Source organism: Parus major, chromosome 1, assembly GCF_001522545.3.
Source record: "Parus major isolate Abel chromosome 1, Parus_major1.1, whole genome shotgun sequence".
In the NCBI taxonomy this organism is placed as follows: Eukaryota; Metazoa; Chordata; class Aves; order Passeriformes; family Paridae; genus Parus; species Parus major.
In genome coordinates this window covers 3,412,256-3,437,696 of record NC_031768.1, presented here as the reverse complement: position 1 = coordinate 3,437,696, position 25,441 = coordinate 3,412,256, and the positions used below count along the sequence as shown (strand labels likewise).

At 41.2% G+C, this 25,441-nt stretch overlaps 1 protein-coding gene and 1 long non-coding RNA gene across 5 annotated transcripts; one reads left to right on the top strand and one right to left on the bottom strand.

Annotated features, from left to right (window-relative positions):
• The first annotated feature begins 1,950 nt into the window (after nt 1–1,950).
• LOC117245531 lies at nt 1,951–2,870 on the top strand. The gene is made up of 2 exons (XR_004500272.1): nt 1,951–2,603; nt 2,754–2,870. It is a non-coding gene; the product is annotated as an uncharacterized LOC117245531 (long non-coding RNA).
• Nucleotides 2,871–6,828: 3,958 nt separating this feature from the next.
• B3GALT5 (beta-1,3-galactosyltransferase 5) lies at nt 6,829–25,432 on the bottom strand. 4 transcript variants are annotated; one of them, XM_033519781.1, is made up of 4 exons: nt 19,064–20,615; nt 15,116–15,703; nt 13,159–13,341; nt 6,829–11,929 (listed from the first exon to the last, which is right to left on the bottom strand). In XM_033519781.1, exons 3-4 carry the CDS (start codon nt 13,237–13,239, stop codon nt 10,976–10,978), a joined length of 1,035 nt encoding a protein of 344 aa, XP_033375672.1. In that variant the 5' UTR covers nt 13,240–13,341; nt 15,116–15,703; nt 19,064–20,615; the 3' UTR covers nt 6,829–10,975. The 4 variants fall into 4 exon arrangements, with proteins under 4 accessions (XP_033375672.1, XP_015484874.1, XP_033375650.1 ...); XM_015629388.3 differs by lacking the exons at nt 15,116–15,703; nt 19,064–20,615 and adding an exon at nt 25,027–25,432; XM_033519759.1 differs by having other exon boundaries at nt 13,159–15,703.
• Between the last annotated feature and the right edge of the window lie 9 nt (nt 25,433–25,441).

Below are 25,441 nucleotides of genomic sequence, written 5' to 3'. Positions count from 1 at the left end.
TGCTGGCCCCAGGAGACTGAGGGAATTGTGTGTGCTTCCCTCCTGCCTCGTGAGATGTTCTTACAACCTTGGTCTTCCTCCAAGAGCTGCATCCTGCTTTTTATGCCATTGTTGGTCAGTGAATTGAACTGGTGTGACCCATCAGGAGATTTTTATGATGAGTCCATCTGCCAGAAAGCCTAAATCATAAAAAAAGTGATGTAAAACTTCCCTGAACTGTATTTCCTACTAAGCACAGTAACAGTAGCAAGTAGAAGTTAAGGCCACAGTGACTCAAAATGGAAAGGTTCAGTTCAGCAAAGGGAAATGAATCATTCAGTTTGGGCAATCATGAGAAATTTCTGAAAATAAATTTAAAAAACTTAGCTTTATTGGAAAAAATATTGCTCTGACTTGTTAAAAGAAATAGCCATGAAAACTGCAGGAAGTTTTTTTTTGACCAGTTATAATTTTTGTTGCTATTCCCTTGGCTTTAAAAACCTTAATTTTTTTAAGTCTAAAATCTCACACTCTTGTTCCACTGACTTAAATGACAGTATTCTTGAAATGCCTTCCATACAGGTGTGTCTGAATAAAGCTAGAGCAACAAAAGGGATAAATAACATTTAATGAGCACATTCCATCTCTGGCTGCCCAAGCAGAAGAAGTGCAGAAGGTTAAAATGAATTTTCAGCTTGAATTAATCAAGATAACGCTTTATAAAAATGCTTTGGAAAGGATAATTGCTGCTTTTAAAACTCTTACAAAGCTAGCATTTGGCACTGCTGAGAAGAGATTGGCTCTGTCATCTCTCTAATTGCTCTTCAGGTAGGTTTAAGCTGCTCTGAGGTTCGTGCCCATCCCCTCAGTGTAGAGAGAACAAAATCAGTTATGTGAGAAAAGACCAGCACGTTCATTGACATTTTATTAATTATCAATTGCTGCCCTTGTTGGCTCCTTCCTTCCTCTGGCTTTCCTGAGGACCCGTGGTGTTGGGATGGAGATGTGGTGGAGTGTCTGAGTCCCCAGTGTGCATGCTCCAGGCTACCCATTCTCAAAAGACCAGGTCCTGAGCTTGCCAGCCTGACTGAAATGGAAAAGCATCTTGGTCACTTTGTGAATCACCAGGCAGAGTCCTACCTCCCACTCCACTTCCCCTAGACACTTCTTTCCAATTTTTCATTTTTCTTCTGCTGGTGAGTAGGAGGATTTTCATCCTTTTTCTTCCCCCTGCTCCACCAACCCTTCCAAACCCATTTCTGGATGGTGTGTACACTGTGAACTCCTAAGCAACCCCCATGGTTTTTGTTCTGGGGTGTATGAGGCTGAACATATGTCTGCACAGCTCCTTCCCACGCAAGGAGCTCCAAGGGAAATGGACTTGCTGGGATTCGCTGGGTGAAACCTTCTGTCATTGCCACTGGGGCCAAAAGTGGAATTTCTGCTTCCCCTGCAGGAGAATGGGACAAATTGTCACGATGGGAATAGCTTCAAACTGAAAGGAAGTTGGTTTGGATTGGATATTAGGAACAAATTATTCCCTGGCAGGGTGAGCAGGCTCTGGCACAGCTGGGGCTGCCCCTGGATCCCTGGCAGTGCCCAAGGCCAGGCTGGACACTGAGGCTTGGAGCAACCTGGGACAGTGGGAGGTGTCCCTGCCATGGTAGAGGAGATGGAACTAGATGAGCTTTAAGGTCCCTTCCACCCCAAACCATTCTGTGATTCTGTGATAGAAAATTTCATCTGTAAAGTCACCAAGCCCTCCAGTTCCATGCTGTATTTTGGCTTTTTTAGCTTAGTCAACGAAAATCAGATCAGACTGTGTGAGCACTAAAACAACAGAGGAGTTATTGATTAAAGCTGTTTGAGGTCAGTGCTAGAAACAGGAATAAGATTCTTCATTTCTTCATGAAAATGGGCTTGAAAGGTTTGACCATTGACCAACCTTGACAAGGACTTTGAGAAATGGCTCCCTATCAAGGAAATAAATGTTGTTTTCTCTCATGAAGAGCAAGGGAACTGAAACCTCTAGAAAAGACAAAGGCAGGAGAAAAGCTGCCCTAATGGCTGAATTAGCTGTTTCCATCTTGCTCCCTACAGGATGCTTCTCTCCAGCAGCAAATCAGGCCAAAGAGATGCTAAGCCATAACTTTTCCAACTCTGCTTCTGTTTTTTCTCTCTTTCTAGGCTCTTCCTCCTTTCCTCTGCTGTTCTCCAAAATATCTTGCTCTGTAAGGTGTTTCTTATTCAAAACAGATTTTATTACAGCTAACAGTGTTAGCTGTAGAAGTCTTAAGTGAGACAAACAGATCCCTCTCTGTCTCTTAATGAGTTTTTTATATATTTTAATTAGTCTGTTAGTGTGGTCACATTTTTCCTTAATCAGAAGCTCAGAGGAAAAGCTCTGGAAATAACAGGGCTGGGCCATTTCCTCTTTGTGTTACCTTTATAAACACTGAGATGCATTTTCTCACATTGTCTCCTTCCTTATTTTTACTCCAGTGGAGTCTGAAGGGCTGGGCTGGACTCTCTGGTTTAGACTGCAGAAGCAGCTGAGACCAATCCCACCAGGTTGCTTCCCACTGGTATGAGGAATCCTGCTTTATCTCTTTCCAAGAAGTCAGGTAATCTTTGCCTTGATGTAAAGATTCATGAAATTATGCTACCATGAATCTAGGCCATGATAAATTCTCAAAATCCTTGTAACACCAATTTAACTCATCTGATTTTTTTTCCTTCATTTTTTTTTTTTCCCTCTGCTGACTATAATAAAGCCACAGCTCTGTGCAGAATTGCTATGGGCCCTTAATGAGTAAAGCTTTGGACATAATCTTCTTCCAGACTTTCACACCCAGGAGGCCACAGGATTAAACACTTTTTTTTGGCACGAATATCCTTGCTGTTTTTATTTGGCCTGAATAAATCTGCACAACTGGAATGTTGTTGTCCAGTCCTGTTCTGTCAGCACTCCTTGTGAACCACATTCCATTCTTCCCCTTTGCCAGGTGCATTTCTCCTCTCCAGCACTGAAACCAGTGAGCTGTAGCTGGAAAAATGTCATCATTCAGGACAGGTAGATGAAGACATTCATCGTGGAGTTCAGGCAAGATGAAGTAAAAAAGTTTATCACAGAGTGACAGAAGATGCAGCTTTGGTGCTGTCAGAGGGAGTGTAAATCTGAGAAGGAAATTTTTTAATGCATCAGTTCCCCTGGCAACATTTTCTTTAGCTTTAGAAATGCTTTGTCTCTGCTTCAAACAGCTTTAATTGCTCTGGTTATCCTTCAGTTTATTCTAAAGAACTTTTCAATGCGTGATAATCTGCCAAGAAAAGGGAAACATCATTCTCTACACTCATAATCATGATTGCATTTTTCATTCTTGCTTAAGGTCATGCTTTTTAGACTCTTTCTGAGGCTTAAGTGGAAAACCAGGTTCTTCAAGGAGTTCAGGCAAAGTGCAGATTTATCCAGAGCTGCTTTCAAACTGGTGCTCAACACCTCTCTAGTGAGCACAGTGAGGCCAGCTCTGGGCACATCAGGGGAACAAATTAACAGCTTTGTTCATTTAATGAAATGAACAAGACATAGACACTCTGTCCAGGCTCCAAACCCCACAGGAATTCCTAGGACACTTACCACAGGACTATGGAATTAAACTCCCTTTGCACAGGATCACTCAGAATTGTTGGGGTTGGAAGGGACCTCTGAAGTTTGTCTTGTCCAACACCCCCCAAGCTTTTCTTGTTTTCCTAATGATTTTTCAAGGGCTGCCAGTTGTGAGGAATGTTCATACTCTCACCTCTGAAAATAGAATATTAATGAATATTCCCCAAGCGACCCACAGGCATGATCCAGAGTGGCACTGCCGTGATGAGAGAGCAGACTGTCACCAGAACAGCGGGTGTGATATTGGGAGAGCTGTTTCCCTTCTGCATTTTCATGAAATACATCCCTGTGACTGACATCTTGCTGCTCCCTTTGGGCACTCACTTAAGATCACTGAGTAGAAATGAAGGGGATTTTTTTTGGAAATCGATGTCTCCTCTGCTCTGTGTTTGTGATAGTAGGGCTGTGGCTGAAAGCTGACCTTTTGCAGTAAGAAACTGTAAAGCTCTGGCAGAGATGGTTTCAGATACTCAATTCCTCTTTGTGTGGCAGAATCGCTGCTGTATTTTGACTTTCTCCTTTAGAGGAGCAGTGAATTTTATTTTGATATTCAGGTTGAGAGAGTTGGGGCTGTTCAGACCAGAGAAATCTCCAGGGGGACCTTATTGCACTTTTTCATTATCTGAAGGGGCTACAAGAGATCTGGAGAGGGATTTTTTACAAGGCCTTGTACTGATAGGACAAGGGGTAATGGCTCTAAACTGAAGGAGGGTCAGTTTACACTAGATACGAGAAATTATTTACAATGAGCGTGAGGAAAACCACAAAACGTTGTCCAGAGAGGTGATGTATTCCCAATCCTTGGAAAACTTCAAAGCCAAGCTGGCCAGGGCTCTGGCTGAGCTGAAAATGTCACTGCCCAAGGCAGAGGGGGTTGGACTGAATGACTTTTAAAGGATCCTTCCAACCCAACCACTCTAATTTCATGATTCTGTTTGGTCATTTCCTTTGAAACACTTATACACAAAATGGAGTCACCTAGGAGGTGAGGGAACTGGTGAGTACTAAAAGATGTCAGGAACACAGTAAAGATTAACATTTTAAAAGATAAAGCCTCCAGTCCTTTCCTCTTCCATATCCCATGCAGCACCTTCCTCAGCAGAGTTGCTGAAGGTGGTGCTCAGAGAACCTCCTGCCAGAGTCCCACCTGCAGGGCTGGGCCTCAGGACAAGGGGCTGACATCCCCAAAATGGGCTGAGGTGCCTCACAGCCCCTCACCTGTGCTGTTCCACCCCCTCCTCACCCTGTCAGGACCCAGCAGCATCACTCCCACACCACGTCCTGCTCCCAGCTCAGCTCCCTCTGATCCTCTCCCGTTAATTCCCGTTAAACCTTTATGAGCAGCAACACGTGTAAAAGCTGCAGGTCCCTTTGTGTACTCGAGTCAAACATTTACTTACAACTGCTGTTTCAGCAGTAATAATTAAATTAAACATGAAGGGTTTAGAGCTGCCTGGAAGATCCAGGAGCTGGAGGTGTAAATCACAGCACATCACTAATTTATGACGTTCTGCGCCTCCAGCTGTACACGGGAGTTTGTGGAGTGTAATTGTGTAATCGTAAATGTAACTGGGATTCCTGAGGAGCAGGAAGATGATTACAGGACTCTGTCCTTGCACCCAAAGTCATAAATTAAATGAGGTCAGGTTAGGTCACTAGCTGAATGCAAGGAATGTTGTGTACATGGTTCACTTGAAGAGGTTCTAAGAAGGAGCTTGGATTTATTTCTTTTTTCCCTGCAAAAATAATGTATTTTTGAATATATGAAACATTATTTCTCAACCATTCATATAATCTAATTGCATTTTTCAGTGAAAATGTACTTAAGTGAACTCTTTAGAAGAACAGCCTCAAATCCACTGTATTACCAGGCTTTGAAAAAAGTCTCTATTTGCTCTGCCTGCACATGTGCAAATTCAAATCTGCTTTTTCAGGCTGGATCTTCTATGTGCTGCCTATGTCTGTCCTGTGACAATATTTGTAGATATTTCTGGGAATATATTGCTGTCATGAACTAATGAATTAATATGCAGGTGTAAAAAAAAACCCAAGCAAAATACATCAGAAATGTAAGCTAGATAAAAGATAAAGGCAGTAAGGGAGAACTTTTCTCCTTATTGTTTTTAGTTCATAACTGCTTGTGTTTGGAAATCAATCTGACAGTCTTCAGTTATTTTACATTTCTCTTTTAAGAGGTAAGAGAATAGCCCTGTACTTCCAGGTCCCAGAAGGAGCATGACAGCCATCCTCAGACACCCAGAGGGGGGAGAAATAATTTCATTTTGGTTCCTGTTCTTACCAAAGGCATCAGCTGTTTCCTGAGTAATTTTTGAGAAGGGGAGAAAAATCCAACAGTTTCAGATTTAACAAGACCAAGGGCTGGTCCTGCCCTTGGGTCACAACAACCCCCTGGAGCTGCAGGCTGGGCAGAGGGGCTGGAAAAGCTGGAAAAGCCCTGGGGGTGCCGGTGCCAGGGGCTGGACACGAGCCCAGGGGTGCCCAGGTGGGCAAGAGGCCCCTGGCCCCTGGGCTGGGTGAGGAATTGTGTGTCCAGCAGGAGCAGGGCAGGGATTGTCCCTCTGTGCTGGCTCTGAGAGGCCCCTCCAGGGCTGGCTCCAGTTGTGGCTGGTGCAGGAGAGCCCTGGAGGGGCTGGAGCATGTCCAGGGCAGGGAACGGAGCTGGGAAGGGGCTGGAGCCCCAGGAGGGGCTGAGGGAGCTGGGAAAGGGGCTCAGCCTGGAGCAAAGGAGGCTCAGGGGGCCCTTGTGGCTCTGCACAAGTCCCTGGCAGGAGGGGCACTGAGGTGGTCAGACCCTTCTTGCAGAGAACAAGTGACAGGATGGTGTCAGGCTGAGCCAGGGGAGGTTTAGATTGGATATTTGGGGAAATTTCTTCCCAGAAAAGTGCTCAAATCCTGGCACAGCTTCCCAGGGCAGTGCTGGAGTCCCCATCCTTGGAGGGATTTGAAAGCTGTGTAGATGTGGCACCTGGGGACATGGGTTAGTGCTGGACTCAGCAGCGCTGGGTTTAAGGTTGGACTCAATGACCTTAAATGTCATTTCCAACCTAAATGATTCTATGATCCTGCTGATTTAAATGAACCACCCCCCTAACATGACTACACCCCAAAATGCTGATACATTCACAAATGGAAAGACAAGCAAACACACACAGACAAAAAACTGTGGTAGCAAAATTCTTTACTAATAAAATATCAAACATGGAACTGTTGGCTCAACACTCTCATGTTCTGTGCAAATAATACAAACATTCATTGTCACCCACACAGATCCGTGAGGAGCAGCGTTCCTGTCACATCCAGCACACACCAGGAGCCCTTTTGTCCTCTTCCACTTTGAAATAAGGTCAAACTTCCATTGCAAAATAACCACCCTGCAGTTTCAGAAGCGCCTGGGAAGGTTTTACCCCCTCAATGAGTCTGAGAGGAGCTGTGAGACTAAATCCTTTGTGTACAGGTTTGAAAATCCTAATTTAAACTGAGAAGTGTTAGTTGATGAATTAGGATTATGAAAAAAAATATTTATTAATTTTTCTGCATCCAAAAACTCATCTTGGAAGAAATAGAGTTGTGTTGAAATGCAAGCAAGTCTAAGTCACTGTCAGCTCTGCTAATTTCTGGACTGCCCCTACTTAGAAGTAGTGGAGTAACTTTTAGCTGACCTTTTCAAAGCCATTTATTAGAAAAAACTTAGAGACTTAATAAACTTCTAACCCAGAATGCATAAAAACATTGGGGTTGTGCTCAGCTTCTGCAGACAAACTGCCCCCAAGTTGCCTGAATTGTTTTATCAGCCTATACAAAATTCAAAAAATAAGTATATGTATAGTGCAGTATTGTGTTTACAGATCTACTTATATTTCTGATTGCTTTGTGATGTCTTTCATAAGAAAATGCATCTAATTTTGCAAAAGGCCACCAATAATGTTTTGATTGTTTTAAAATTCATGATCTGAGGCCTCAGCTGCAAAAGCTAATTTAATTTAGCTGATACATATAAACTCACTAGCACAGTGGTTTTGTTTAAACAAATGGATTTGCCTTACATGCAATCATCTGCTTTTTCTTAAATCACATTTTCCAGCAGGGTAACTTTATGTTTTAAGTAAATAATTATTCAGTTAATATATTGTTATTCAAAGCAGCCTAGGGAGCAGGGGAGGGTTTTAGTCTGGAGAAAAGGAGACTCAGGGGAGATTTCATTTCACTCCACAACTCCCTGGTAGGAGGGTGGGGTTGGTCTGTTCTCCTAAGTAAAAAAAACAGGACAAGAGGAAATGGCTCCAAGTTGCACCAGGGGAGGTTTAGATTGTATTTATGAAAAATTTCTTCACAGAAAGGGTGGTAAAGCACAGGGAACAGGCTGCCCAAGGAAGTGGTGGAATCACTGTCCTTGGAAGTGTTGAGAAAGGTGTAGAGACACCTTTTGGGGTTAATGGTTGGACTCAGTGAACTTGCAGTTCTTTTCTAACCCAAACAATCCTGTGATTCTGTGAATGAAAGAAATCACTTTCTAATTTACAAAAAGAAAATCATTCTGTTGAGGACAATTCTGTCCAGCAACCAAAAGCAATCACTTGGGAAGCCACTTTGCAAAGAGGAGAGGAGCAGGCTCCCTCAATCCCTGACATTTCAACCTGAACTCATCTGCTCCTCAGCAGTGACAAATTAAATGCCTGTGGGCAGTCGGGCCACTGGAGACCGATGTGGGGACAAAACATTCTGAAGGCAGCAACAGAGAGAGCTTGTACAGGTCACTTGAAATGACAAATACATCTCCCTGGAAACGGTGTCAGGATGGTTTCTCATGCCTGAGGACCTTGTTCCCAAAGGCACATCAGAGATGGATTTGACAGAAGCACAGCATGGCTGGGTTTGGGTTGGAGGCTGCCTTAAAGAACATCCATTCCCACCCCCTGGCCATGGGCAGGGACATCTCCCACTAGAATGTAACCCCAAAAATACAGAGGTGGAGTCTGCAGGAGTGACTGACAGAGCTCTTAGCAGCTGGATTCAAGTACTTGGGAACACTCCTGAACTCAAATAAAAGCCACAGCCAAGAGGATGAGCAGGACTTGGTCCTCAAGGGTGACTTTTTTTATGCTGATGCAAAGCCACAAACTGCTGGCACCAGGCACAGAGGTGGAAGTGAGATCTACAATTGCCTGCAGGATTATTTCATTAATAAATTATTATTATCATCATCATCATTATTACTATTATTTATTACTATATTATTATCTCTGAGAACAAGGAGAGAACATCAGGCTGATGATGCTGTCCCAACTCACAGACCTCTGCCCCTGAAGACAGGCAGCTAGGAATGACCAGGAAACATTCCTTTCTGCTCAGCTTTTTTCCATAAATTAAAGGAATAACCAGTTTGGGCACAAGAGCAATGCATGACACAAGATATTTCTGCGTATTACATGGAAAGAATAGTGATTAAAAAGATGTTGGCTTGGCTTTATCAGTCTGATCCTTCACACCTTCTGAAGGCAGCAAAAGTATCCAGAAAATAGCTGAATTTTAAGTAAAATTGAGCTATTTAAACATTTTAATTCTTTAAATAAAATGTTAAAAGTTTATTAAAAATCTTAAAATGAAGAAGGCTATTCTTCTGACAAACAAATAAACATTGCTTCTTTCATCATCAGTGTTCAAAAGTAAGTGCATGATCTCAGGTTACTCTACACCAGAGGAAAACAAATATTTTATGACCATTATTAAACAGGATTCACAGGATTTTCCTGCTGAAAATATTTATCCTGCTCTTCAGACACAGGCAAGTAAAACAAGATACTTGGGAAATCCTTGCCAAGAAGGATTTGAAAAGAAGGAAAGAAAGAAGAATCCTCTTTCTTTTTTCAATAAAAAGAAACAATAATAATAAATAACACCAAAATCATAAAATCCATTTTCCTGTCTTTTTTCTATGCTTTTACCATGGTGGGTGTCAGATCCCCTCAGTTCCCCTTGGGAACAGCTCCACTTTCACTGCTTTTTGGAAAAAACACTTGACACAGACATTACAGGCATTCCATGCTGATAGCACTGACCTCGCCTGTGCCTGCAGGAAAATCAGGAGCATTGCATAAGGGAGCATTTCTGAACTTCTTTCTCCCTCCTCAGCGCCCTGAAGGATTTTTCAGCATCTGCTGTAAAGATCCCACTCCTTATCTCTGAAACTTATGATCATCCCAGAGATTTCATGACTTTCTGCTTGGGAGATAAGAAATAGGGCTCCCAGTCTGAATGATTTCTTGAGCACATTTTCCCACTTGTTCAAAAGAGAAAAATCCTCCTGTCTTCTCCCTCACACACCCAGCTTCTTTTTGGAAAAAAAAAAATCAAAATCACTGTAAGTGACTCTAGTTTAGCCTTGGCAAACCATTCACAGTGGTTCTCAGGCAATCAAAGTGAGACAAATATAAAAGATGTCTCCAGGGTCTATTTTAATAGGAAGAGCAGGACACCCTCCGCTGGCTCCACCACGGATTATTTTCAGCAGGAAGCACACACAAAGAAACAGCTGCAGCAGCTTTTACCTGTCCACCAGGTGACCTGCAGTGCCCAAGGTTGTCCCCAGAGCGTTGCATGGGCAAATTCTGCAGAAAAAAACTTGGTGTAGACTGAAGGAGGGATCTGTGCCAGGATGCAGCTCAGCCCACACAGAGCTGGCTGCAAGGGCAGGGCTGCAACTTCCATCCTGACAGCTACAAATATTATTCCCTAAATGCCTGCACAGATGGGTGCAGTAATTTATCAAGGGTGACCAGGAAGATGGTGCAGATTTCATTCTCTGAACAAAAGTACTTTGAGTTTTTGTTTGGCACAGCAGAAATGTTCCCAGGCCTCTGGCAGCAAGATTTGAGGGGTGGGTTAGCAGGCCTGAATGTTTGGGGGGGGGAAAAAAATTCAATAATAATTGTAGCTTGTCTAGAGAAGGGATGCACAAAGGTGGGAGTGAATGGGAGAGAAGGAGGCTTGCATGTTCTTGGGCAGAAATAGGGAATTTTTTCACAGGAAGGGTGGTTAAGCACTGGAAGGGCCCAGGGAGGGGTTCAAGGAATGATTGGAAGTGGCACTCATTGCTCTGGTTTAGTTGACAAGGTGGTGTTTAGTCAAAGGTTTGACTCAATGATCTTGGGGTTCTTTTCCAACCTTAACAATTCTCTGATTCTGTGATTAAAATAACCATTTCCAAAGTCTTTAACGCAGTGGAGCTGGAGTTATTGGGAGTTTGCCGGAGTGGGGAGCAGCCCTGTAGAAGCAGAGAATTTCATCTTGCTAAGTGGAGCAGGGTAGGTGCTAGAGCACTCCTCCTGGAGCTCCTGCCACCAAGTGGTTCCAGTAGCTCAGCTGCTCAGAGGGTTTTATTCCATGGCACGTCACGATTTTCTTAAAGCGAGGAACAGAGAACCTGATCCTTTCTGGGAAAAACGTCTGCTCCGAGTGAAGCTCCTCCAGCCCAATTTTTAATTTGTCAAGGCACAGTCCTATGAACACATCCTCCAGTTTAATGAATGGAACACTCTCAGAAATGTTGTAGATCTGGCTGGCTACATCACTGGATAAAACATATCCAGTCCCAGAACAAAAGGGTGGATAGGTCGTTCCTGGGTACTCTTCCCTACTCACATGCCATTTACTCCCTCTTGTCCTGATGGGGTACTCGTGCAGTTTTAAAAAGCCTGTGAAGAATCCAGCAGTCTTCTTTTTCCTCAGGAGCAGCTCAGTGAGGTAAAAAACGTTGACAAACACGTCGGTGTCAGTTTTCATGGCAAAGCTGGACTGGGAACAAAACCTGTGAATCCACTCGATCCCCATCATGGTCTTCAGGGTCAGGTTGTAATAGGTGTCTGTAAAGTTCTTCTGGATGATGTCTCTGTACCTCTGGCTCTCAGCAGCGATGTCAGCCTGCTGGCTGGGATCCACGGGGCTCCCCAGGAGGAAAAACGTCACCAGGCGCTTGCCAGCCACTGTCCTCTCCTTGCCCCAGGTGTGCCGGATGGCCATCCTGGCATCCACCTGCTGGAACGAGGAGGCCACGAGCAGGACGAGGAAAGGAGGGTTCTTGTGGCAGTCGATGTCTGGGAGCTGTGAGAAGTTCCCTTCCACCCTCCTGAAAGTCCCCGTGGGGAAGATGTAACCCTGGCTGCTCTCACACAGCACGCAGAGCTCCATCCAGCTGTAGAGAGCCCAGAGGCTGGCACTGCTGAGCCCCAGCAGGCAGACAAACACCCTGAACTTTCTGGAATCCACCTGGAAGGAACAAGAAGGAGCAGCACATCCATAAAAATAATCTCAGGTTCCTCTCAGCGCTCCGCTCCCAGCACTGGGGTTTAAAGCCAGGTCTAACAGAAAGCTTGAGGGTGCTCACCCACGTGCATTTCTCCTCCTGACACCCCCTTGGGATGTTCTGTTAAGGGGAAAATATTCTTCTAGACTCAGAATGGGAAAGGAGCCTATTAGGGGATCTCTCAACAACAAAAGGGGTCTGGATTTAATACCAGATATAAATGGGAGGTGGAAGAGTTTTGTGGGCTTCACTTCAGATGAGGAAGAGGAATGGAAAAATAAAGGATTGCAAAGGAAGAGCCACTGAACTTTAAATTTTGCGTCCACTCATTCACCTTAAATAGGAAAGATTTCTTTCCAATTTCCCTTTGCTTCAGACACCACTTTCAGGATACTTGGGTGCCTTGAGGTCATGGAAATGCCAGGGATGCCCTCATCTAAAGTAAAGCAATCTCTAGGAACTGGCACTGTGGTGAGCAAATGTAGCAGCAGTTCAGGAAACAAAAATCAGATTTTTTATTGAATCACCTGTTGATTTGGAGGTGATTTGGAGAATTGAACATAACCTAGGAAACTTTTCTTACAGTTTTCGTTTTGTTTTTGTTTAGTCTTCAAATGTACCTCTTTAAAAATGAAAAAGGAAAGGAAAATTAATATCAACCTAAGTTTTATTTCTTTTTTCTCCTTGTAACTCTCATAGAAATTTTGACAGCTGGAGGGAAAAATAAAGAGATTTTTCTAACTGTCAGCTCTACAAATAACCTGGGGTTTAAAAGCCCAGCTGCTTTTTGTCTAGCTTGTTCATTATCATGAGTAATAATAGTCTATGTGCCCATGTTCTGATGGCAGATTCACTCTTGGGCTTACCTTGAATCTGCCCTCCAAGCCAGTATGTTGACAAGGTGGTGTTTAGTCAAAGGTTTGACTCAATGATCTTGGAGGTCTTTTCCAACCTTAACAATTCTCTGATTCTGTGATTAAAATAACCATTTCCAAAGTCTTTAATCCTCACAAGCGTGTCCACTCACACCAGGTTACCCAGGTGATGCTTCAAACCTCCTCCCCATTTCCAGCATCCTACAAACCAAGTTTAAACCCAGCAGGGCAGAGAAGGAGCAGATTTATGTATCCATTTCAGAGGGCAGGGAATAACAGTGATAGACTTTTGGGTTTGTTTTTTTTTTTTTAAATACCATATTTCTCCATTTGTTCCTGTGTCCCAGAGCCAGCAGGTGTCCAATGGGCACACCCAGCCAGGTTCCTCTCATCTTCATCACCTCTGTGTCCCGTGGGGCTCTTGTACCAACCCAGAAACTGCTCCTGATCCTTTTGCTGGAGGGGCCATGAGTCACATTTTTGAAGTTGGGTCAGCTGCTCTGAAAAAAAAAAAAGAACCAAAACAGCAGTGGGTCACACTATTTTTGATGTTTCAGCTTGTGCAGAGTTTGAGTGGCTCACTAGGACATGCTGAGGTGAGAAGGGGCTTTGTGGCTTGTCCTATTCCCCTCCCCTTTTTAAGTGAGAAAGATCCAAACAATATCAAAAATGTTCACTCATTTAACCCTGTAAGAGATTAATGAGCTGGGTATCTGGTTATAAATCTAATAGAAATTTTAAGTGAGAGAAAAATTATCAAAGCAAAGCCTAAATCCTTGCAGTGCTAAAAATACTACACATCTCCACAAATTAACCTAGTGAGAGGAATTTAAGGCTTGAGTTGCTCATTCCAGTAAGCCACAGGCTCTCCTATTTCTATTTTAGAGCACTAGGATGGGGCAATTTTTACCAGGGGAAAGGGCACCCCTTCCACTTCTCCCCTTCTTAACAAAGGATTGTATCTGGCTCCCCAAATAAAAACACAGCAAACCAAATTAACCATGCCCAGAGCTGCAGATTTCATGGAAATTTGATCTCTGCCTTCTGACCAGGAATGTTCTGTGCAGACTCCCCTAAATCACGTTAGTGCCTTCCTTTTGCTCAAATTCCCCTTTCCAGGCAATCTAAGGTTTTGCAATGCAGGATTTAAATTCATTTGAAAGTCCAGCCAGGTGTCCCTGGAACCAAATCCAGCTCATTTTACCCCCAAGAATAGTCCCATTGACTTCAGTGGGAATTCTCAGAAGAATGAAACAAGTAGAACTGGAGTCTTGGTTTACTGGAATTGCTCCCACACTGAAGTACATTTTTGCAATGATTCACTAATGAATTTTGAAAATATTTCAAAAGTTCACATTTCTTCTGGCATTTATATTAAAATTCACTTTGTCCTTAAATAGGGTATTCCACAGATCTGAATTTTTTTTCTTGTATTTAGAGCTCACAATAATCTTGTAATTAACTTTACAACTGCTTCAGTTAAATACATATGTAAAATTGAGATTATACATATGCAGTTATATTATATGTATATAATTGTACAAAAATCTGCTCTGCATCTGCTCTCACGTTCTTCAGTGGCCTGGGAGGAGGCTCATGAATGTCCTGAATTGTGTTTTCAGGACAGGATGATGTTTTGAGGTTGACAGTGGAGATGTACAAGAGGTTTGTTCCTGTCACCAGCCCACAGGAGACTGAAAGTCTGATATTTCTCTGTTACAGAAACTCCAGAACATGTTCAAACCAAACCCTGAACTAAGAAAACAATGGAGAGCAACATTCTATTAAAACCCATTAAAATCTGTTCCACAAATACCCAAGTGCAAGGTGCCATAACACACAACAATCATTTTACAAGATTTCGGCAGAATCAGACTAACGTAACACGACCATTGTTTACTCTTTGTCTCCAGCATTGGTAACAGACCTAAAAAAGCTTTAAAAATCTTTGTTTTGGAGAGCTGGCTGAGCAGCCTCCCACCTTTGCCATTCTGCCTTGCCAGAAGCAGATTGCCTTCCCCTTCCAGGCCGTGTGTGGCGGAGCACGACTTGTGCCCGCACAAAAACAACAAACGCTCGCGGCCGGGCGGCGCGAACTTTGCAAATCGCAAATTGCAATCAGAGTTTTAGAAGCTTGCAAGTGGCACACATGTCCATGTGTCCTCTCCCAGCAGGTCCCTGGGCCGGGAAAAAGGGGTGGGCCTGGATAAGAGGAACCATGGAACCGTGGAATGGTTTGGGTTGGAAAGGAATTTAAAGGTGATCCAGTTCCACCTCTGCAAGGGCAGGGACATCTCCCGCTGTCCCAGGGTGCTCCAAGCCCCATCCAGCCTGGGATTCACTGAGAGAGCTCCAAGGGAAAGGGATGACAGAGACACAAGCTGCTTCCTCTTGCCAAGGCCATTTTTCTTCATAAACCATCCATTCAATCCTTGTTTTCAGATGAACACGGGGAATTCTGAACACTAAAACCATTTTCTATTAGCACGGGCAGGGCAGTTCCTTGGAGCACTGAAGTTTCTGTATCAGGGACTGAGCCCCCCTCCCATCCCCATTTTGCTTCAAAACAAATCTTTCTGGTTTTATATAAAGTCTTCTTGCATGACGTTATACTTGATTTTTCTCTGTGATGTCAGTCAGAAATCATAATTTTTAATTATCTCAAAGCTTTTTCCATCTCTTGTTGTTCCAACTGCAAAATATTCTATGAGGGGCATTGCCCAAAAAAAAAAAAAATTGCCTTTTTCATATCCTAGAGACTTTTCTTAAACTGTCTGGCACTTCATGGGTCTCTGCAGCTGTGGCTTGCATGGAATCCTGGCACCAAACCATGTGGGAGTTGCAGCCTCTTCTCACACTCACCTGAAATGAACACATAAAAAATGACTGCTCTCTCCCAGCACCTTTAGGGGAGCTGAAATTCCTTATCCTCTTTGTTATTTATCAAACCCCTCCTTTTCCTTGAGACTGTCTCTTTTAGACAAGTCGCAATACCTCATTTTTCAGCACAAAGTGTTACAACAACTCTGGCAGGGAGCACAAACAAATAAAAACTCTGTGGTTACAAATGACTGCCACAAATGTATTTTGTAGCCATTTGGTAGCCATGAGTTAAGCCAACCTCATCGAAGAGTTTTCTTCTTTCTGCCACTCTTCTACTGCTTTTTTCTATCAATTTTTGTCTGCTGGGCTTCAAACTCATCCCTGATTAAGTTAGCAACATTCTTGTCCTATAATAGCACATTTTTCCTTAAGGCCAAGGGGTTCTGTGGAACCTCATTCCTACCAACATTCCTTGAGAACACATCCAGCAATTAGTTACATTTCATATTTTAGCTACTTTTAATTTTCATAGGAATTTTCATTACTAGTCCCTCCATGAAACTCTAACAGTGTTTTTGGCAAAAAGGGATTTTGATAAACTTATATTAAGTTCAATATAATTCAATTATATTAAGTTATATATTATATATATATATAATATATTTAATTATATTAAGGTCAATATAATTTAATTATATTGAGTTATATATTATATATATATATCATATATTTAATTATATTAAGTTCATTATAATTAAGTAATTATTAAGATACATGTTACAGATAGGAGCCATACTTCAGTTGCAAGGTTATTCATTCTTTTTCCTCAGTTTTATTCTGGTTGGGGATAACAATTTAAGTTTAATAGTATAATTTGTTCTTTCTGCCTTTCCACTGGCTTGTGACCATCATGGAGTGTGTAAATCCCACTGCATTCCCAAGGCCTTGCTAACTTGTCCCACTTTTCCTGCTCTAAACGAGACCCTCTGTCTGATGACATTCCCAGAGGAGCTCCAAAGCATGGAAATACTTGATTTAGAAATATTTTCAGCACTTCTTTTGCCACGTTGGTGCAACAGGGAAATGCTTCATTCCACCCACAAAAGGGATCCACTAAGAGATATTTACAGCTCCCTTTGCATGGAAGTTCTGTAAAGTCAAATTCTCAACAATCTCCAGGAGAGTTACTACATTTCATAGCCTCTATCACTACTTTATTCTCTCAAAAACTATTGCTTGTCCAGCAGAGGTGACTGCCCATCCACCAGGGTGAAATTTGGAATAAAATGCTTTGATTAGCTGACAAATTGTTGTGCTATATTCTGGTTTAATACCTGACTCAGCAGCTCTGTGCCTGTGACAAACAGCTGGGCCATCCTTGGGAATAATTCAAAAGATTTCACAGGATCTAGGAAGCCCAAAGCTGGAGACCTCATTAGTGCTTTTTAAGTTGTTTGAAAGCAGCCCAAGTGCCATCAGGCCATCTAATGAAGTCTTTATGGGCAATTTTAAATAATTCAATAATTATTAATCAATATTATATATCTATATTTATATTTATATTTTTATATTTATATATTTATATATTTATATATCTATTTATATATTTATATATATATATATTTATATATAAATATTTATTTTTATATATTTAGATATATAATATATCATATATATTATGTTATATATTAGATATATAATATATATTAATTATGCAATATTAATATATGTATATATTATATTAATATGATAATTTATTTTATTCATATAATATATTAATATAGTATTAATATTCTATTAGTATAATATTACTATTCTATTAATATTATTAACATATTAATATATTAATTATATATAGTAAAATTATTATCAATAATAAACCAATAATTCAAAATTCCTTTAAATCTACATTATAATATTACTAAATATAGTAATTATTGCATTACATTACATTATTATATTACAGTAAACCATTCCAAAATTATTTATTTATTTATTTACTGGGTTTTTTTAGTGTGGTCATGAGTGTTTTGGATAACTTAGCAATTTTTGGGTGAATTTTAATTTGGGTTAATTTTATTTAAAATTTAAATAAAATTTGGGTTAATTTTAACTAAATTTTTCGTTAACAATTTTATTAATTGCTCTTGAGTCTTGTGCTAACTGATAATCTTTGCTATTAACATTTTTGACTGGGAAAATTTGAGTTCACCAACAACCTGTAGCTTAAAATTTTCTTAATGATAGGTAATGAGCCTTTTCAATGTTTTAATTTTAAAGGATATTGCTTTTTTGTCTTATTTATTTAATCTGCGTCTCATTTAATTTGATTCTCACAGGTTCTGCTCTTTGCAGTTTTCCAGGAATCTCCCCACCCCACACAATGGGGAATACTGCATCCTTAATTTTCTTAGGGATAGGTTCAGATTGGGAAGTCAGTGTAATATAAAAATTGAATTTTACATGTATTTAGACTCAGGGATTTTAATTTGAATGTCTCCTTCCTGAAATTTGATTTTTGCACACAATTTTCCAGTAAGTTTTCCCTTAATAACAATTTTGGAGAGTTAGGCAGGTACAAAAATTGATGGGTTATTTATTTTTTGTAATATGTGTATTGATTAGTTCCCAGTTTCCCTAATGAAGATGGAGGAACTGAACCCCTTCCCCTGTTACAAAACTCCTCCCCGTGGGTAAGAATTTTGGTTTTTTTCTTTTTTGATTGCTATCATTTTCTGTTTAGTTTTTTTCCTGTTTTTTTTTAATTTTATTTTTTTGGGGTTTGCACATTTTGATACACTTCCCATGCAACATCAAGCAATTTACCTGTATTAAAACCATCCATTTCTTGGATTTTCAGTAGTTTTATTCTAATATCATCTGAGGATTGTCCTCTGAAAATTGTAACTTGTCCAATGAAAAAGGTGAGTTTTACCTTCCTCCCAAACATTTCCTTGTCTTTATTTCTCTCTTACCTGTGCCTGCAGCTCTCTATGCACAGGACTTTACAGCTTAAATCTTAAACTTCCTTTTTTCATTGACAATATAAATAGCTGTTCCACCAAATTATTAGAAAACCAGGTTTCAAAATCTCTCTTTTAAAATACCAGAATGCTAAGTTCTAAAATACCAAAGCAACACATATTTAAAATATTCAAATACTAAGTTCCAAAATACCAAAGTAACCCAGTTTCAAAATACTAGGATACCAACTTCCAAAATACTAAAATAATTCTGCTTCAAAGCACCAGAACATCAAGCTTCAAAACGCCAAAATAACCCAACTTCAAGCTATTAAATTCTAAAATATCCAATTCCAAAATACCAATTTTCAGTTGTTTTATGTGGGCAGGATTCCCAGACTGAAGAGAATGCCTTAATGTCACAATGGGATCCTACCTGTGTCCCAGATGGATCTCTGGGGGAATCTGTGATTTTATCCAGCAAAGTCCTGCTGCCTTCAGGAAAAATAATGGAGCCTCAGGGGAGACCAGACATTTTCCAGTGTAGGTTCACCAGAAATGACACCAAAATTGGTGGGAGTTAACTTTTCTAATTTTATCTCTGTTGCTTCTTTTATACATAATCTGCCAAAAACCTCTTTATCTGTTTCTGCACTGGTCCCAGACGTGTTTATCATCCTCTGGCCATGCCTTGGCATCATTTTATCTTTTTTTTTTTTTTCTTTTTTGACAGTTAGTCTTTAAACTCTATTCAGCAGCTTCAGGGGAGCTGAAAACGTTTCTTCTCTGTGTTATTTATCATTGGGACCCTATGAAGAAGGTGGCCAAGGTCTGGGATCCCAATCCCAAACTGCAGCACTCTGTATTTTGCAAATCCCTATTTCCAGCAGGGCACAAACCCCCTCCCACACCCTGCCAAGGGCAGCAGGTTGTTTTTAGGGTTTCTGTTCACACCACTGACCCTGGTGGAACTCCTTTGTGTTTCCCACGGCAGCTCCTGTGCCAAAGCCTAATTACTGTATCCAAATTAACCTGACGTCTCCTTTAGGTCTGTTAATGAGTGTAATTATCTGAAGAGCACCAAGAGATCAGGGCTATGTGCCACACAGTGCAGGGAAAGCAGCCTGGCCTGAGGCAGGGACAGGGAAGTAGGTCTGGAGTCCCCCTGAGGAACAGGTTGGAAATATCAATTTAAAGTACATTTTTCCTTTACTTTTCTGGGGCAAAGCTCCAGCTGGGCTCAGTGGATGGTGGGTGGTGTTTTGCACTGAGGTCACACACATCAGCCAGGGAAAAACCCCAAACCCAAAGTGCTTTGGACCATCTGCAGGAGTCCCTGCTTTGTAAAAAGACTCCAACAGCTGCAGCCCCAAAATGAGAGGCACGACTTCAGATGTGAGCAGGAGCTCCAACTTCAAATCCTGCACTGAAGAAGTCAGCAGTGTTATTCCCATTTGCCTTTTCTAATCACTGAATGTAACATATGCCCTGGTATAAGGACTAGCAAAAGCTGCTAACTCTCGATTTTCCTTGGAATAAAGCCCCTAAATTGCTTTTTCATAAGCTCAGCATGACACAGAGAAGGATTAAGCACACACAGATAATAAGAAAATGTCAAGAGCAGCAGGAAACATTGAGTTTTTTCCTAAATCCAAGCGTTTCAGAGGAGCAGGGGCCAGACTGGAGCTGTCCAAAATGACATCTCTGGCCATGCAATGGCTTCAGCAGTGGCTGGGTCATCATATTTATGTATTAACACTGTGCTCACCCAAACTGGCAAGCAAAAAGGGTGGAAATCCTAAAAAAAAGTGCAAGACAAGGGAAAAGCTTTTTGTGCTGCCCTTAGTGAACCTTTTCCTCTCTGATATCCCTTTCAGCAGCCTCTGCTCTCAGGATGGTGTCTCCTTGTCAGTCCATCAGCAAGACAGAGCAAGGTACTGCTCCTCTTTGTTGGAGTCTGAGACACAGAGTGTGTGCCCTTGTTCCTGATAATTTAACTCTAAGATCCAGAAAAACATTGAATTTCATATAATATGGAATTTATGAGCATGTTTTCATGGTGATACATGAAAACAGCTGTTAAAGTTAGATAGAAAAAGCTGAAAGTGTGAGAGTGTAGATTAGAGAGTTTTCTTAAGTCACTGGGTGAAAAAGTTAGAGTTTAGAGTTTAAAATAGTTTAGAGAGCAGAAGACAAGATGGAAGGTTTAGAATGTTGTTTATTTTCCTTCTTCTTTCTTCTTCATGTTCTTCTCCTCGAGGTTTTTGGGTAATAGTGAGTGATTGGATAGAAAATGTCACAGTGCAGCACACAGGTGATGGGTCATTGGGTCATTAATTAAAATAATTTACGTGTCTATTGTTAATTGGGTAAGAATGAGTATAAAGATAAAAGAACTGAGTGGTTCAGGGACATTTTGTGCCTTCAAAACCCAAAGTGAGCCACAAGTGAGGCCATTCTGTACTATCAGAAGAAAATGAGCCAGATTGCAGTGAATTGAAATTGTGCAGCCAGTCTGGAGAGACCTGCCAAGTTTTGGGATGACCTTCTAATAAACACAAGAAACAAAATTCTAAGGAGCTCAAGAGTTTTCTTCAAACCTAGAGAACTGAGATAAGCAGGGCTCCCCACGAGGGAGGATCCCAAAGGAGCTCAGTGCAAAGGGGACTGAGAAATCCAGGAGTGGAGAAAGAAAAGTACAGAAGAAGTGCAGCAGAATCAAGAAAGAGAAAGAAGAAATGAAAAATAATTTTTTTTAAAAAAAGTTAGACTCTTCTCCACACACACCAGTTTCTATCACTTCAGCACTGGGTTGCTGGGCTCATTATTTATGAATATACTCTAAATATATATATTTATATAAATAAATGATATATTATTAAATATATTTTCTTTATATAAATAAATACATTTCTATAAATAAATATATTTATATAAACAAATATATTTATATAAATATATAAAAATATATTTATATAAATAAATTATATATCCTTTATAAATCATATATCATTTATGATCTATTTATATAATATTATTTCTTTTATGTATATTATAATATTTTTTCTTTTTTCCCCCTTGCTTTCCTTTCTTTTTTTTTTCTTTTTTTATGGGGGGGGAGGGGACAGGGGGTGTTGTGGGGGGTTTTTTGTTGTTGTTTGGTTTTTTGTTTGTCGTGTTTTTGGTTTTCTTTTGATTATTTTTGTCTCTTTGGCTTTTCTCTCATGTTTTTTTCTGCAGTGCTACTGTGATGGGAGTGGGGTTTGTTCTCCCAGTTTCTCCCAGGCCTGCTGTGATGGGATCTGGACAGAAAAAAAAAAATAATATGTCTGAGGGTTGGGTTTTGTTTTAAGCTTTCCATGTTTAAAATGAACCTCTGGTTCTCCAGAAGGACCCCAGTGTTTTATGGTCAGGGAGTGATTCTGTCCCAGACCCAGGGCAGGAATCCCTAAGCCATCAATTAAACAACAGATAGAAAAGGAGCATTACTGTTATGGATTTGCAAATCCTACTGTGTTGCCTGGCTTATGCTCTGTCATTATGTTACTAATACCCATTTAGCTGATTGACCCTGTGACTCCAACAACACTGAATTTTCTGATGTGAATTTTCTTTGTGAAAGGTTGGGATGGTTTTTATTTACCATTTTGGGTTTTAATAAGGAGAGAATTAAGAGTAATGAAAATTTAAAGAATGTACAGTAAAAACAAGGGAAGTTAGGAATTTTCTGGAGAGGTAAAAATTAGAGTGAGTTGTTACATCCTAGATTAATAAAAACCAAATGAAATACCATTTACCATATATACAGATAAATGCATACAACAGTGTCCTCAAGGTCAGGGCCAACATGGCCTAAACACTGCCACAGCTATAATAAGCAAAGAAACATTTTTCATAGCAATCAAAGAAAAAACATGGTCAAAAAAGGAGAAACTTTAAAATAAAAATCGGTTGAAATTCAGTAGCTGAACAAGAGTCCCTTCAAGTTTCACTTCCTTGCCCCATCATGCTATGAGGCAATTTCAGAAGAGCCACCTGACCCACAGTATCTCCTTAACTTCACCCCTTCAGAGGCAAATTTGCACCATTTCCTCCTTTGGATCGTATTTTCTGTACCACTCACAGAGGGTGAGTTACTGTGGTTAACCACAGACACTTAAATTGTATAAACAACTGAAACAGGGCCCCTCAGCCAGAGACAGAGCACAGGCACAGGGGGAGTTCTGCAGACAACATTCAGCCATTTCTTAGCTGCATCTTTATTTTTACAGGGAAAGAACGAACACTCGTGGGCCTCATCCGCTCAGAAAAGTGTTCCCAGCTCAGATACAGAGGTTTCACCTCAGGTGTGGAAATTAAAATGGAAATTAAATGGCCCAGACCAGGTGTGCTTGGGTTCTGCTTCTGTCCCTACCCAGATGCCTAAAGAAGAATCAAGATCATGGCAGGAGGGGAGGCCTTTGTGGGACTGGAATCTTTTGAACCAGAGGATGCATCTTCCTCCCTATTAAAAAAAAAATAATAATAAAAAAATCAAGATCCATTAGCTCTTAATGCACCTTGATCTCATCCTCCCAGCCATGAGCACTTGATCACAACATCTGTTTTGAAAAGCCAAAAAAGCATCCTCAGGCCAAAATGCAATTTTGCTCTTAAAACCAGCAAAAAGTTTGTGTCTTGGAGTGACTCAAACTGAAACAGTTTGGCAGGAAGTGTCACTGCTCTGGTAATGTCATAGGAAATAAGTGCTGCAGCTGAGGAGTCAAAAAGAAATATATTCCCAGGGACTTTAGCCAAGCTAAGGAAGCTTGCTTCTATTTTAAAATATCAGCTTGCTTTTCCAAGCCACCTGCAAAACTCTCTGGATGGATCCTGGCCCTTAAACACCCACCAAAATGTTCAGTTTGGGTATTTAGTAAGGCTGGATCCTTGTTCCAGGATGGAGAAAGATGCTGCAGTGGGGGCTGGAGGTGTGCTGTTGTAGAGCTCAGATCATCAACGCAGGGACACTGGGCAGGACACCCAGTGCTGTCCAGCCCCCACTGCAGGTGCTTTGTGTCCTTTTTTGGAGCATATTTGGACACTTTTGACTTAATCCACTTGCACTGGTGATGCAAACACAGCTGGCAGGCAGCCAGCCAAGGGCATCCTCTCTCACAGGCAGGGAAAAGAGTAATGCCCTGGGGCACTTCTTCCTTCTCTCTCATCTTTGGTAGTATTTTTTCCCTAAATATTCAGCCTAAAAGCCTTCTCCTCCTGTCTCTGTCCTCCCTTCACCTGCTGAGTACCAACCATCCCTCTCTGGATTTCTCTCCAATGCTAATAGACTCTTCTTTTAATGTTCCCTCTATTCCTACAATACCCCTATGTTCCTTTTATCACTGATGCTAATGGGCATATTTAACTTATTTCAGAATGACCTCATGAATCAGCAATTTTATCCTACTTGCTCTATTCCAAACCCCAGATCTCAGCACAGATAAGCAACTGTCCACAATGGGATGAATCAGAGCAACCTGACCCTGTGTAAACCCCTGTGCTCCATTGTGCTGAACAGGAATAAAATCCAACTCACTTTCCTCTTCATAAACAAAGCCATGAGGAAATTTCTTCCTTAGGCTTTTGTTGCCACTGTCAGGACTCCAGAAGTCCAGTTCTCTGAGTTATAGAAGCACCATTCTTCAAAAATTCTGTGGCCCCAAACCAAATTATTTATTGCAGCCTCATTCACAAGTAGTAGTGCTTGTTGTTTTTCCTCATCTGAATGCAAAAGAGAAATGAAACTGAAAATGGTATTTCAGATAGAATGAGGATCTTGCTCTTCTCCCTTGGAAACAGTCTCAAGATACATGAAGGAAGAAGTAAAATAGCACTGTAGAGAAGTGATAATTATGCAGGTTGTACAAAAAAACCCTCAAAACCTCAGAACTCAAAAACTCAAAATTCAAAATGGGAAAAATTGCCAATAAAAATATTCCAATATCACTCTTAAATCTCTGAGTGCTGCTCAGTCCTGATGATATATCACTGTAGGATGAGGGTTAGGATGTTAGCTTGCAGATGGTTTTTTTCCCCCTATTTTAAGCTGGGGGAGCACTTGGAACAGGTCAGCCTGGTGCTCGTGCTTTGCCCTTTTGTTTCATGCTGCCTCTTGGCACAGCCATTTTTTGGTGTTTGGAACTTTATAATCCTCTAACAGTTGAACCAAGTCTTTGCATTCACGTGTCTGTTCAAGCATCAAGTCTGGTACTTTGGGAGGAAAAATTTTCCTGGGCAAAAGAACACAAATCCAACCGTGGGGCCCTTCCTTTGTCAATAACTTCTTGGCTTTAAAAGTGCTGATTATACACAGAAATGTTTGTGGGATCAGGTCCAGTGGCTGCTTTTTTAATTACTTACCTGTGCCTCGTGGATCTTCTTTTTTTTTTTTCAGCATTTGATCCGAGCTCCCAGCAGGACAGGGAGGAGAACACTGCCCTGGCTTTACCCTAACTGATCCTGGTCTTTCTGTGGGGCTGCCAAAATGTTCACCCGTGTAAAACACCCATTAAATCTTGCAAGTGAGATTACTCATTAGGACGTTTTCACCCCGGTGATTGCCCTGGTGCTAATTACCACCATACCCCATTTACCAGGGGATGGACATCGCGGTCCGGAGCCGCCTGGGGCCACACACTGCTGGGGACATCCCTGGATAGAGAGGTCTGGATTTGGATCCCGCTTTCCAAGCAGGGTCACAGCTCTCCTCTCCCTCTCCCCACCCTCCGCGGGAGTTTGGGAAAGTGGGAGAGGAGGCTCCGAGGGCACATCCACG

What these genes read in the sequence shown, in the direction of transcription:
- B3GALT5 (XM_015629388.3), bottom strand. Translation starts at nt 13,239, where the DNA reads ATGAAGATGAGAGGAACCTGGCTGGGTGTGCCCATTGGACACCTGCTG. An exon ending in GGAACAAATGGAGAAATATG is followed by an intron (nt 11,930 to 13,158) that starts GTATTTAAAAAA and finishes TGTTCCTTCCAG; the next exon opens with GTGGATTCCAGAAAGTTCAG.